General features: G+C 45.4%; 2 protein-coding genes across 7 annotated transcripts in view; one reads left to right on the forward strand and one right to left on the reverse strand.

Annotated features, from left to right (window-relative positions):
- Positions 1–15,122, reverse strand: part of LOC134101378 (G2/mitotic-specific cyclin-B1-like) — a 202,480-nt gene that overhangs the window by 126,274 nt on the left and 61,084 nt on the right. The gene's annotated exons all lie outside the window — the stretch shown is intronic.
- Positions 1–15,122, forward strand: part of mast4 (microtubule associated serine/threonine kinase family member 4) — a 111,404-nt gene that overhangs the window by 74,818 nt on the left and 21,464 nt on the right. For all 5 annotated transcript variants that reach the window (XM_062555004.1, XM_062555002.1, XM_062555003.1 and 2 more), the window contains 10 exons: positions 1,630–1,718; positions 5,645–5,714; positions 7,300–7,378; positions 8,815–8,972; positions 9,467–9,542; positions 9,851–10,060; positions 10,863–10,964; positions 13,123–13,255; positions 14,337–14,398; positions 14,793–14,884. In XM_062555004.1, the coding sequence (XP_062410988.1) occupies positions 1,630–1,718; positions 5,645–5,714; positions 7,300–7,378; positions 8,815–8,972; positions 9,467–9,542; positions 9,851–10,060; positions 10,863–10,964; positions 13,123–13,255; positions 14,337–14,398; positions 14,793–14,884 (1,071 nt within the window). The remainder of the gene's footprint in view (positions 1–1,629; positions 1,719–5,644; positions 5,715–7,299; positions 7,379–8,814; positions 8,973–9,466; positions 9,543–9,850; positions 10,061–10,862; positions 10,965–13,122; positions 13,256–14,336; positions 14,399–14,792; positions 14,885–15,122) is intronic.

Here is a 15,122-nt window from a genome sequence, read left to right on the forward strand (position 1 = left end):
CTTGTCTTTTTTTTTTTTCTTTCTTTCTCCCTGACGCCTCGGTGCGTTTTGTGTGGTAGGACCAGCAGAAGTTTCGACTTGAGATTGTAGTCCGTCTTGGACGAGGCTCACGGGGAGCGTGTGTGTGTGTGTCGTGTTTATAACCGTTAAAAACGTTGTGTGCGATCAGCAAATGATGTGAACTTGACTTTGTGTTCTCCGCAATCATGTCTGATGATGTTGTCTGGCTTAACCGTAACCATAATAAAGATTGATGAAAATAACGGCAAAGGCAATCTTATCTGGTTTTCCTGATATGACATAGTATTGTAGGGAAGTATGCTGGTAAACAGTGCACTCGATTATTTCTGTTTGTCTTTCTGTGTCATACGCGTCAGAGGGACCGATGCACTTCTAATCTTTGCCTTTAATGGCTTGAGTTACTTCAAGCCCCCCCCCCCCTCCCTCCCTGTTCCCGTCATCATTTTCATGCGAGCCACGCTTCTGTTTACCTCTGAGTAATCAACAGCCTTTTCCTTCCTGCTGGCTGCAGCAGACGTACTGTAGCCACCCTGCCAGCCCGACTGTGTTCTTTCCCATTTCCAATGGCGTGTCCACACCGCGTCTGCCATTAGTCCAGAGTCCTGACCTTGCATGACACTACTGTCTGTGTGTGTGTTAGCGGGCGTGCGAGCCTGTGAGGGAGTGAGTGAGAGAGAGAGCGAGCGAGTGAGTGTGTGAGTGGATGAGTGTGAGAGGGAGGATGCCGGCTTGTTTAATAATCCACAGAAAAGCTTAATCTCCTGGGCAACAGAGGCTCTAATGAGGACCATTATCATTATTAATAACTGACTAATGTCAGGGGAATGGAGCACCTCTCTCTCTCTCTCTCTTTCTCTCTCTCTCTCTCTCTCTCTCTCTCTCTCTCTCTCTCTCTCTCTCTCTCTCTCTCTCTCTCTCCTCCACTCTGAGGCTGCAGTGATCTCTAATCTCTTGGATCCATTGGCATGATGATACTGTAGGTTGGATTTGACAGCAACGAATGGATGCAGTGCAGTCTTGTATATTCAATGATTGTACAAGACCAAGGCAAAAGCCCAGGGCCTCTCTTTTTATCTTTTGCAAAAGGGGCCATAGTCAGTACATCATTAGTTATGGGAATCTTTTCGCACAGCCGGCAAGTGAAATGAACCGTGAAGGAACCATTGAACTCAACCATGTCTTCCACACAGTGTTATTCCCATAGACAATCTGTGGTTATTAAGCAGTCATGTCTTTTACAGTTGATCAAGCAGTGTGATGGTTCAGAGGGTCTATCCTTGGCCTTTAACAGAGTGTACTGATGAACTGTGTGTGTGTGTGTGTGTGTGTGTGTGTGTGTGTGTGTGTGTGTGTGTGTGTGTGTGTGTGTGTGTGTGTGTGTGTGTGTGTGTGTGTGTGTGTGTGTGTGTGTGTGTGTGTGTGTGTGTGTGTGTGTGTGTGTGTGTGTGTGTGTGTGTGTGTGTGTGTGTGTGTGTGTGTGTGTGTGTGTGTGTGTGTGTGTGCAGTCCTGAACACAGCTGCAGCTGGTCAGCTCATGTGTCCTAGTGAAGGGCCTGAAGGTGTGTCATTGTGCTGCACCGGTTCTAACTGTTCTCTTTGTCTTTCTAGCTGCAGGACGAGCAACAGAAAGAGCCTCATAGGAAGTGGCCAGTCTTCAGCGCTTCCCCGACCCCACTCGCCCCTTTCATCTCACACAGGTAATATGTGTGTGTGTGTGTATGTGTGTGTCCTCTTTCTTTGAGTATATTTACATATGTACAGTGTATGTGTGTGTGTGTGTGTGTGTGTACATGTCTGACTGTGTTTTGTCTCCCTTAGTGTGTTTGCGTACAGTTTGTGTGTGTGTGTTTTGTTGTGTCCTGCTCCCTGACATTGTTTCGATGTCTGTGAAATTGCTCATGATAGGGTGCGGGCGAGCGAGCAGACGGGCGGGTGAGGGTTTTATTTTTATTTTATTTTTTTGCGATCATTGTTCCCGCACGCCACTGCCGGGAGCTCCCCCGCACCACAGCCACTGCCGTCCCCTTTTCCGCCCGCCCTGAATGGAGCCAATTGTCTGCTGCCGCCTAACGAGTGAAGAAGAAGCCGTCTGGAAAAGCCTGGCATCTGAAGTGGGATCTGCCAGTGAATCATTAGACAGACACACAACACACACACACGCGCGCACACACACACACACACTCACACACACCAACACACACACACACACACACACACACACACACACACACACAGACACACACACACACACACACACACACACACACTCACATACACACACACACAGTCACACACACACACACACACACACAAACACACCACAACACACACACACACACACACGCTACTGTCCGTTCTCCCCCTCCAGTGTCTGCTTCTCCAGACAAGCGGTTAGGGTGCGACCACACTGTTGCTGTCTAATGAGCCACTTCAGTGGAGGGTTCGGGCAGACTGGCAGTGCGAGCGCAAGCGTGCCCGCGTTGTTTTGTTTTTTTTTCTTCTCCGATGGAAAAGCGGCGAGTGGGAGGAGGACGAGGATGGCGAGTGCTAGCACATAGCGCCGCTCCTCCACTCGGACTGCTGTTAAGTCAACACGGAAAAGACGGTCGGCTCCGGAGGGGGAGTTCTGAAACACTTTTTTTTTTTCCCTCACTTGGATTTTGTCTGGGAAATGTGTGGAGTTCAGCACATGTCAGTTGGCTATGCGTCAGGGGGCCAAGAGTTCTTAGTGTCAATCCTTCCAGAGAGGGATCAAGTAGCTCTACATTAAAATTGGCAGATATGTACATTCACAGGCAACATTTTCACCATTAGCTGTAGGAATTATGTATGACTTATGCTAGGCATGAATTTATAAATATTCACAAACATATATTTAGTAACCACTTTGATAAAGACATGTAGGCCTAGTGAATTACCATAGCAGTGAACGTGCTTTATTTGCCACTAGTTCCTGTGTTCCTTGTAAGGAGCCATTTTGGCTCTATGCCTGGTGATGAATGCTCTGGTTCATTGTCCTCCTGCTACTCCTCAACATCATCACAGAAGTACTCGAGTTTTACGTGGGCACCAGCTGCGGACTGGCGTTTGTTATTGTACCGGAAGATTCCGCGAGTCGGGGGCACAGGCCCACAGGAAGGAAATTCTCAAGAGGATGCTTCTCCTCTGACATTTCCAGCTGCAAGTAACACAGAAGTCTTAATGTTTATGAGTAATGTTTTCATTGAAGAAGGCTACAGCAAGTGTCTCGAGATAATGTTTTGGGTTTTTTTCTGCTGATGATTTGGTGAATTTCTATAGTACCTGTAGGATTTGTATGTTTGATTACACAAGGTGTACACAATACACAAATGCTTGTGAATAAGGAATACTGCACAACAACTAACACAGTGGACTCAAATATAGTAGAGTGTAGTATAGAAAGTTGATAGATTGTGGCAATTAGTTCCAAAACGAACTTTCTTGTAGCAACAGCATAGTAGGAACCTTTCAAGAAGGCATACAGAAGGTGAATATAATCCTATAGTAGACTAAATCAAGAAACTGCCTCTTCAAATTTATTTTGTTTTGTAGGTGCTAGATTAGTCCTCGAAACCCACAGCCTGTTGGATAACAGTTTATTTGTTTTACGTAAGGATGTAATCTGAGATTAACGGAATGTAGTGGTAGGATGTATAAGCGGGCCCGTGTCTTGGCACTCTCACCTGAGCTAAATTGGATTACGTTTGCCATCTCAGGTGCTCCCTGCTCAGGTGCGCAGCGGCACTTCACATGCTCTCTGATTCCTGTGACGTGAACCGCCCCAAAGCCCCCCAATTCCTCCTGCTCCTCTCTCTCTCTCTCTTTCTCTCTCTCTCTCTCTCTCTCTCTCTTTCTTTCTTTCTTTCTTTCTTTCTTTCTTTCTTTCTCTCTCTCTCTCTCTCTCTCTTTCTCTCTCTCTCTCTCTCTCTCTTACTCTCTCTCTCTCTCTCTCTAAACCATTGCACCGTGTCAGAAAGGGAGGGCGGAGGGGGTAGCAGAAGTTAATCAAATCTAATAAGCACCTCGTCCTCATCGGGGGCCTCTATATCCAAATCCAGAGCCGCCTCTTTAGCGCTTCAGGGGGCGCCACTGTGTCCTTTTGTCTAATTAAGTATTTGCCCCCAACGCTTTCCAATCAAGGTAATTATCTATAATTAATGTTGGACTCTGAGATGTTTTCTTTGCCCCACTCCCCTCCTCCCTTCCTCTTCTCCTCCACTGGCTGCCATCACCTCTGTTATCAGTCAGGGCGCAGCAGTGTTAATCGCTGCCGTTTGGGAAATACCCAGCGTCGGACGTGCTCAGAGGCCCAGAGCCACGGCTGGGAGTGCAGCGACTCTGGTGCACATATGGCCCATGAAAATGGAGATTTGGCGGGGGGCAGGGGGGCTCTGGATGTGTGTATGTGTGGGTGTATGCATCTGTGTGAGTATAGTTTTGTGTGTTTGTGTGTGTGTGAGTGTTTCAGTGTGTGTGTGTGTATGTGTGTGTGTGTGTGTGTGCTCCAGGCTCCTGTAGAGTTTTGGCTCACACATGGGTTGTATCCACATGAGAGCAGGTCTCTGATAGCTTATGGCTACATTGCTCTCTCCTCTCCGTTTGCTTTGTTGTCTACTGGTTTCACTAACCGCTCCTTTGTCTGTGACGGCACATGTTTGTTGCTGTGTTTTCTGTACAAGTATTCTTATTACAGTGGGAATTTTTGAAAAGAGAAACGAGCACGCCAGCATATTTAGACAATGAGCTGTAACTGCCGTTCTGCACAGATGCAGTTTTTCACAGGCCACCTGCGATAAGTTTGAGACAGAGAGACGTGACTTGGCCTTTGTGCTACCAATTTTGCGCCGTACTGTCGCTTCAACATGCAGGAGGGATTTCCACCCCATCTCATGTTCATTTTGTTCTTGTTTAGCTGTAAGTGAGAAGCCAGTCTCATGTCTGACTTCAGTGAAAAAAAAAAATGATGAAGTATCTTTAAAGAAAAAAAACACATACTCCTCCTCCTCTTTGTCCCATGAGAGCTCTTCGTCTCCTCTTCCAAGGGACTGGAAAACTGAAGGGTTCTCTGTCAAAGCTGGTCACCAAGGGGGAGAAAAAGGAGTTGAATAATTCATTTTTTCCTCTGCAAAGGGGTATTACCCTTGATAGAAAACTCTGCGAAACACAAACAGATCTCTTGGAGCTGGGCTTCATACTGTACGTGTGAAAATATGCCAATGTTCAGTCTCCATGTCTTTTTCTGTCATGACTTTCTGCATTATTTGAGCTATGGGCAGAGAATGTTTATTGATAGAGATGTGTATACAGTAAATGCATTAGCTGGTATAAAGGACAGTGAATATATATTTATTTTAATGATTTGAGAGAGGCTTATGCAAAATGAAACCTTCCCTTTGCAAAATGGGCTTCATTTGATTTGATTTATATTTCTGAAGGAGGCTGGCGTATATACTTAGTTAAGCATCTAATTACTGTCAACGGAACCCCTCAATTGACTAAATTAGCATTTTTTATGTTGCCACTCATATTAAAACGTAGCTAGAAGGGTTTTAATGTGAACTATTTTCACCAATGCTGCTATTTCTCCTTTTTCTCTCGACAGGAACGAGCCCCCAAGACAGCCCTAGAAACTTCTCCCCCAGTGCCTCCGCACACTTCTCTTTCGCTCGCAGGTAAGCAAGGTGCTCCGTTCTTCCTGCATAAGGAAGAAATAAGAAATATATATGGTAGCCATAAGTAACTGGGTTTCGTGTGTGCGTGTGTGTGTGTGTGTGTGTGTTTGTGTATATGTGTACGAGTTTTAGAATACAGACATCAAGACAGGCGATATGAGTCACAGTTCCTCTCTAAATGACTTTTAAATGCTAAAACACATACAGTAAGGCACACATTGCCGCAGCTGCACTCAATCCCCTCAACGGTGCGTTTTCCTGGCACAGTTTTCCGTTCTCAAGTCGGCACAGTCGACGGCGCTTTCTTGACGGATGCTTTCTCCAAATTCAATCCAGAAATGGCTCTACTCATCGCCCTCTGCACCACCCGCCGCCAAAATAAACGGTCATCACGGGAAGCATGAACAATGCACGTGTGGGGAGAAAAAAAAGCAGTCCCTTTGAAGCGCTCAATTCACTCTGCCGCAGAGGAAGCCGTGGTGCGCGAGCTGTCGTCGGCTTTTGTTTTTTTTTAAAAAACGCTCAGGTGTAATACATACCTGCCCCTACTGACAGATCCACTGTGTTTTGATATTCACAACAGCGTCGAATGAGGTTCAGCAGTTCAGCGTCATCGAGCCTGTCACAGCACACCACTGTGTCCCATATCTGTCGAAATCAACATTGGCTGTGAAAGCGCTATGCTAGTTTGATGAAAATGTTTTATTTTTTTAGTGTTTATGGGTTTATTTCTCCCCCATCCTGAATATGTAAATGTAACAATTATCTCCACACTATCTCCCCAGTCATGGACACAGAGTAGACAGGTAAACCCCCCCACCTGCTGTCTGTCTCCCTCTGTGTGTTACTGAATGTTGATTGGATACAACCCCCCCCCCCCCAGTATCCATGTCTTGGTTGAACAGTAATCTGAATCTGCAGGTCTAGGCTGTTGTGGACAATTTTTGAGTCTTCGGTGCTCAGGTTTTTTTTTTTTTTTTTTTTTTCATGAGCCATTTGGATCAGTCCTCCTGCTGCCCAACCAACCAGAAACGTCCTCTGAACATTTGTGTGTTCTTTGAAAAAAAGGGGGAAAAAAACACCACCATTAAGCCTGCAGAGTTAATTTACTGGCAAAAATACCCACAGGAGATTCATCAGAGAATCCCAGCCACAGCAGGCATGGGCCTGGGATTGCACAGTTCATTGGCTCATTGGCCATTTGGTGTTTGTTTCGTTCGTTCGTTCGTTCGTTCGTTTGTATGTGTGTCTGTTCGCTCATTCGTTTGTAAGTGTTTCAGGCTTTCATCTCATTTCATCTCATTCATTTTACCTCACAGGCCGCGTCTGTACCAACCCCCGATCTCCATTTCAAAAGAAGAGCGCCACTTTGTGCATAAAGATAAACATGTATCTGTGACCATAGCATTATGGTTGGGCACCTGCCAGCCTGCCTGTGAATTGATGAGGCCTTCTTTTGAGATCTGTGCGCTGTTGTGGCTCAGAGGAGTGTGTGTGTGTGCGTGTGTGCGTGTGTGCGTGTGTGTGTGTGTGTGTGTGTGTGTGTGTGGTCCATGCTAACAACTCTGTCCCTGTTTGCCTGCAGGACCGATGGACGCAGGTGGTCTTTGGCCTCCCTCCCTTCATCCGGCTATGGAACCAACACCCCCAGTTCCACAGTCTCGGTACGAATTAAACACATCTATGACCACTATGACAGACGCACCGTAACTGTCCTCTGTTGTCAGATATCACAAGTGTAACTTTTTTGTACTTGTCAAGTGAATATTGGCACAAGGATAACCATTGCCGCTGCTATTGGTGACAACTAAAAAAATATGTTCCATACATGGGGAGGAAAGCACTTCCTAACATGTATAGCATGTGAGCATACACAGCCTAGGGAGGAGGAAGTGTTTGTTTTGGGCACGCCTCTGTGGGTGCCAGGCCTGGCATTGCGCTTGGCGCCGGCTTTGGTGCGCCATGGCGAGCAGATGCTCCCGCGCGACTGTCTGTCTGTCGGGCTAATGCCCACTACGAAGGGCAGCAGATTTGTTTGCTGGTAAACACATGCGTCTGATTCACTGCCAGTGGGCGCGCACACATGAACACACACACACACACACACACACACACACACACACACACACACACACACACACACATATACACACACACACACACACACACACACACACACACACACACATATACACACACACACACACACACACACACACACACACACACACACACACACACACACACACACACACACACACACACACAGACATACTGTACACACACATACACACATACACACATACACAAACATACACATGCATGTGTACAGAAAATTAGAGGTGTGAGAGCATTTTTGAAAGACTAAAAATATTGACAATATTCAAAGGATAGCAATAAAAGAAGTAGAGGGACTTATAAACAAAATAAACAGTGTACAGTGAGAACCAATCAACAGTAATGCAGTCTTAAGCAAGAGACACAAATGTTTTAGTTATAAAGCTCTACATCAAAATGTGCTTTGTCTCCCAAGGCAGTTTTGGATTAAAGCTGAGTTCAGTTAGTTTTGATCAGTGTTTGGATGGGTTGAGATGAGACACAGTCACTGTTATCATAAATTGATGTGATTTCTGTTCATTGCTTTTAAGCTTCTTGCTGACTTAACTGTGAAGTTTTCCATGTGTGCATCAGCTTTGTGGCTGAGAGCTTATGGTTTTCAGAAAGTAATTTCTTTGAATTTTTATAACAATCTTTTTTGTGTCATTGTTTGATTTAAATATATATTTTTTAATGAATTGGTTTATTTGTAAAAAGATTCATCCCAGTCATCTTGGGAGGGTGAAAAATAATCGGAACCATTTTGAGTCAACATCAGTGGATTAGCAGTCCTGTCACACTCAAAAGCATAACTTCATCAAGCTTTTTTTTTTTTTACCACATCTGCATGGTACCATGATGCATTTAGAAGCTCAACAACAAACAAACGAACAAACAAACTGTTGAAGGCTGCTGAGCGTCATTTTCTCATTTTTTCTTTTATTCTTTTGCTTTTCTCTCTTTTCTTTTCTTTTCTTTCACTGTATTCTCGTTTCATTTCCAGTCGTCCTGTTCATCACAGGAGAAGCTGCACCAGCTCCCCTTCCAGCCCACCCCGGACGAGCTGCACTTCCTCTCCAAGCACTTCTGCACAGAGAGCATCGCCGGGGACGACCAACGCCGCAGGGCCACGCCTATGCGGCCGCGATCCCGCAGCCTCAGGTAGGAACCTGTGGACCGTGGACAGGGGTCAGGGGTCAGGAGCATGGGGGGGAGGGGGGTTATCTTGCTTTCTGGGGGGGGGGGGGGGGTCACCTTGCTTGCTGGTGTTTGTCCCAGGGGGTAATAGGGATATCACATGGGTGTCCAGGCTGAATGTGGTTGTCCTCTGAGGGCCCTTTGTGTAAGGAACAGGGTTAGGAGTACTGGGCCCCCAGGTGCCTTGGCAGTGCCATTTGTTCTCTATTGTAGGACTACACAAACCATTAGTGCTGTCCTTAGCTTAGCTTCCCAATGTGAAATAGAGACAACACAATACACTCACTGTAAAGTTATACTGTAGGTCTGATGTTAGCCACTGAACTGACAGACTGGAGAAGAGTAATGTAAACATCTTGTAATGTAAACATTTACATTTACATGTAATGGGGATTGTAATGGACCTAATGGATGGTATATGCTGATGTATATAATGTCTGTAATGTTTACATTTTCAGTCCTGGAAGGTCTCCAGCATGCTGTGATCATGAGATCATTATGATGAATCATGTCTACAAGGAACGATTTCCTAAGGTGAGAACTTTGCCGTGAAATCAATCATGAAATCTATTTCATACCCGTTCAACAGCAATCTGAACCGAGTGTAGATTTTCCCTTCATCTTTCATCAGTGACATGACTGTGTGGTGTCTTGTTGCATAATGCAGGTGAAAAGAACAATCTTTAGAAGTGATATTTGAAAGGCAGCTGTTTAGATTGTGTCCTCAGGGCTTTCTCCCCCCCACCAGGATCTTTTTGACACTTCTCCTCCCTCTTTCTCTCTCTCCCTCTCTCTTTCTCCCTCTCTCTCTCTCTCTCTCCCTCCTCTTTCATCTCGTCCAGGCCACGGCCCAGATGGAGGAGCGGATCCAGGAGATCATCCGCTCCAGCTCCCCGGAGAGCGTGCTGCCGCTGGCCGACGGCGTCCTCAGCTTCGCCCACCACCAGATCATCGAGCTGGCGCGCGACTGCCTGGAGAAGTCCCGCAGCGGTCTCATCACCTCACGCTACTTCTGCGAGCTCACCGACAAACTGGAGAAGCTCTTCCAAGAGGTACGTGTTTCTGTCCAGTTTTTGGAGGACAACCTCTTGAGGGCAAAGTCTAAACCGGAGGTTCATTTGTCCTCAGAGATTGTCCTCCGAACTGGAGAAACTCTTGCAGTAGGTGCGCTTATTGTCAGATATTGTCCTCCAAGGTGGACTTTTTTTTTTTCCTTTCTGAAAGGTTGAAGACTTCTTTTCGGAGTGCTGTGCAGTAATGACTATTTGACCTTCCTAGAATTGAAGTCGTGACCCGTTGAATTGCCAGCTCCTGCACTTTCCTTATTGAGCTACTAAAAGCAGGACAGGGCCAGAGATTATCTCCAGTAAGGTCAATCAGTCCTGTTTATGCCCCAGGCACTTTTCCAGTATTACATGTAATGGGGGGAATGAATCCATCAGTGCAGCAGTGCTAAAAGCATAGCCTATTGCTTGTGCTTAAAGAAGGTGAAACATTCTCAGGCAATTTATTTATTTGTTTATTTATTTATTTATTTGCACATGCTTGCATGGGCTTTGTGTCCAAACAATGGTTGCATGACTGCACATGTCATTGTGGAAAAGCCCGCTGGAGTGGCCATTGTTTGTGGAAAGGCATTCAGGAAATGGCTGGGAGAATTAATCAGAATCCCATGGATAATGTTGGGTTTGTTGCAGGGCTGAAATCCTTTCTTTGTACTTGTTATGGGAAACGAGGCCTTGTTTAATGGTGCGCTAGGCTTATCCTTTTGTTTGTGTGTGTGTGTGTGTGTGTGTGTGTGTGTGTGTGTGTGTGTGTGTGTGTGTGTGTGTGTGTGTGTGTGTGCACATGTAGTCTACAGAGCGATCTGAGAGTGGGGAGGTGACCTTCATCAAGGAGCTTGTCAAGAAAATCCTCATCGTCATTGCCAGGCCTGCTCGACTCTTGGAATGCCTGGTTGGTTCTCTTTCACAGCTCATGTGTTATTGTCATTTAGAGAATACTTTCATTTCTTTTGACGTGTGGATTACAAATACATTTTATATTCCTCTCACTAAGCATTTAAGCCATGACCTTGTCAGTCATGCTACTTACCTGCTTGACTTTAATATTCTTTATTTTGCAGGAGAATTAGTAATCCACTGCATGTAACTTCATGCTTTACCTTTTTTTAAGCAGATGTGTTGAATTTTAAAGTCTTAATTTTTAAAGTAGAGTTTTAGTGTCAGGGCTGTAGCAATGCAAATTAACTCTGGAGGTTTTCATAAGCGTCCCAGTTCAGTGTTCTAGCACAACAAACCTGCCATCCCATACGCATTCTGCGTACCGACCACACATTTTCACACTAAAGTACACTGGTACTATTTTGTTATTTAAAAAATATGCAGAAACTCGGACATTCCACCTCTATGACGGCCGAAAACCGGTTCCCTGATACCCACAAACGGCATGGCCTACACCAGGGGTCGGCAATTAAGTTTGGCCTCGGGCCAGATATTTTCCAAGCCATTACATAGCGGGCCACAAGTTCACAACCAAAACAATGGCTAATTTAATTAATTAATATCGGAGGAGGTAAAAATGATAGGCGCTCTTGAAATGACAGAGCAGAGACATTCAAGCAGGCTGTAGGCTAGGTTAAATTTGTCGACTGGTCATTGGGGGCGCTATTATATGCCCTTGTCTTTAAAAAATAAAAATAAAAACCACCAGAAAAACATTTCCACGCGTTGTGATAGCTGTCAAAAAATGGCACTATGAAAAAATCTGAAGAGAAAAGTTAACAGCGAAAACAGGATATTTAATGATGAATGGGCAGAGAACTATTCATCCTCCCTAATTGTATTAATGCAAAGCCCACCTGATCTGTAACAACTAACGAGGGTGTCTCTGCATGCAAAGAGTACAAGACGGCACCACGAAACTAAGCATGCTAATTTAAAGGTTGCGTTCCTAAATAACACGCACGCTATGTTTGAAACTCGTGTTTTACTTTTCACAGTTCTATGTGCGTAAATTGCCTGTTTGATGTCAGGCCTGTTTAAAAGAATACGTGTTTTAATTATCACCATAAGCCTATGTCCGTTGTTTGAATGACAACATGTGTTCTAGGGACTAGCTTGGAATTTGAGAACCAGCGCTGTCCACTGACTTCATTTGTTTTTGCATGTTGTGCGTTAACGTACCCTGCACCTCGCTGCGTGCTTCTTTACTCGTATTCAGATGAAACAAATATCTAAGCATTTAGATTGCTTGAAATTCTTCTGTTCTGGAAAGTTACGTTTCAAAATGAAGAGCATGTTTGAGACTGGCAGTCCGATTTTTTTTTTTTTTTTTTTTTTTTCATTCTCTGGTTCAAGAGATCTCACGGGCCAGATATTTTTGCTTGCGGGCCGCATCTGGCCCGCGGGCCGCCTATTGCCGACCACTGGCCTACACACTCATGACAACAAATGGCTATAAGGTTCTAACTACTGTAGCCTAAATTCCAGGGAATTAGAATGAGGTGCATACTGTACTGTAGGCCTACATGAGGGAGAGATGTAGGTTTCACAAAAAATATGGAATAATGGATTGTCAAGAAATAATATATGGACTGTACTGTAGAGACCATGTTGTAGAGGCCAAATATAAGAAAGTATATCAGCATTAGTCATTTTCATTGATTAGCATTTGGCTCTCAGATTGCCATAGTTTTGAGCCTCTTTAAATGACTCATTATTTAAAAGGAGCATATTTTGCTCAAATGCACTGTAGATTTCTGACATTAATAAGTGGGCCTGCCATCCAAAATGCATCTGCCAGAATGCAGGCCAGAGTGTGCAGGTACATTTTCCTGGCTTGCGGTAGTACTCAAAAACTTTCTTCAGGGTTGGCAGCTCTAGATCCTCTGTTCTCTTTTTTTTAGGCTAGGAAATAAGGACAGGCAGGGTTAGGAAGATCTGGCCCAGTGACCACCATATTATTTTCAGGGCAGCCGCTTGGGAAGTTGCAAAGAACAAATTTGGGCTCAAATTTAATTTCGAAATAACCATTTGAGTGCACTGTAGGTCTCAGAGTATCTACCAGACTCTGTTGGTGCTGTAACTGGGTGTTTTCTCTTTCTTTTCTGCAGGAGTTTGACCCGGAGGAGTTCTACCACCTCCTGGAGGCGGCCGAGGGCCACGCCAAAGAGGGCCAGGGCATCAAGACAGACATCCCCCGCTACATCATTAGCCAGCTGGGCCTTACCCGAGACCCTCTCGAAGGTAAAGATGTCTATAGCAGCATTTAGCCAAAGCCATTTACGACTGTAATCAAGTGATTGTTTTTATTCCCGCTTCGCACAAGTTGCCCAAAATCTCTTGCCCAAACTTTTAATCCAACTTTGGAACAAATTTGATTACTTTTCATCGTGTTTTAAATGAAATGAGAAAGAAGTTACAATACTTAAAAGAATTCGCAGGATGGTTCAGTTGTTTTGCATTTTGGTAATGAAACACCTAATTGAAATCACACTCTCCATCTGCGAACCAAACACCCAGTCACATTAGAGCGATCAGTCCCACACTCCATCGTAATTTGCGGATCTGGCTATCATTACGGCTAATTAGGAAATGAGTGGCCTCCTTTGCCTCTGGGACCGGCCGAGATGTCTTCATTTCTGCGCGCCAGGCCAGTATGGCTGGAGTTAGCCTCTTCCTCGTACCGGTGGTCCCGTTCCTGGGGGACGCATTCGTGCGTCCCGTCTGCCAAAGCGCCGCGGGCCAGGAGACGGACGCAGGGCAGCTGTTGAGGCTCGGCTCGGCTTCAGCAGCATCCCGGGTCTCAGGCGGGACATTAAAGCAGAACCCGCGGCTCATTACCCCTCGATGTCTCGCATGTTTCAGCAGGATGAAGGAAAGCCATGGTCGTTCATTACGCTTGCTTAGAAAAAGGGGTGCGGGGTGTTTAGGGTGGGGGGTTTGGTGGGATGTTGGAATGGGATTTGTTCTGGAGTTGCAGTTTTTTTGGAGAGAAAATGGCTGACATGTGTTCGAGGCCCTCGTCTCGGTTTCCGGCCCATTTCACCCGTTTTTGCCGTTTCCCAGAGTCAGCTCGGTGCAAGTGATTAAGTGGAAAATCTGATGCCCACTACCGTCTGGTGGCGAAGGAAATGCTGGCTAAACAAGGAATATGTCAATCATATTCACACAACACACAACATACACACACACACACACACACACACACAGAGAGAGACGGATATTCGAAGCACACAGTAGTTCTCCGTTTCACTTTTGCTCATGTGGAAATGACGGTCATCATTTATTCATACATCTCATCATTGTCTGTATTTTTGGTCCGTAGAAATAGCCCAGCTGACCAGCTACGACAGCGGGATAGCGGAGACGCCGGAGACGGACGACTCTGTAAGTGTGAGAAGGGCTTTAAAGGCTTTTCTGCCTGTGTCATTAAAAGCAAACCACTCACCCGTTTCCCTATCCTTGTGCTGTGTGGCCTTATGGGACATGATGTGCCACTTCTGAGTGGGGCTAGTTCAACCTAATTTAGGCTCGACATTTTTATTGCGGTCACAAGAGTTCAAGGAGAGGTAAATGTCGAGCTGTTGCTGAGGTTTCAGATTGAACTTTCCGCAGCAATGGCTTCCCTCTCTGTCACAGAGATTTGAGATACATGTATTCATATGGACATATCCTGTCGTAATGAATAAAATGACTAGACTGTAATTATACTCTACAATCCTGTAATGAGATGTGATTTGTTTCAGAATGAATTGAGAATGATCCGTTTTTCTTTCTGCAGTCCCAGAGCTTGAGTGCTGCACTCCGGTCCCGCCGCAAACCCTGTGAAAACGACTTTGAGATGATCAAGCTGATCAGCAACGGCGCCTACGGGTAAAGCACTTCCACTCGAGTGTGCAGTGGGCACTCATTACTTACCCGTTCCCCCCACTGTGGGTTATTTTCGTGTCAGCTCGAGTAGCTTTTGTTTTTAATTAGCCTCTCTAAAAGTGCACTTTCTCTCTCAACCTCCATACCTCTCGTCAACCTGAAGTGCTGTGCAATGCTGGAAGTAAGTTCTTAATAGTTTAATGAACGTGCTCTTCCTCTCTCTCTCTCTCTCTCTCTCTCT

The sequence above is a fragment of the Sardina pilchardus genome, chromosome 14 (genome assembly GCF_963854185.1).
Source record: "Sardina pilchardus chromosome 14, fSarPil1.1, whole genome shotgun sequence".
Classification (NCBI taxonomy): domain Eukaryota; kingdom Metazoa; phylum Chordata; class Actinopteri; order Clupeiformes; family Clupeidae; genus Sardina; species Sardina pilchardus.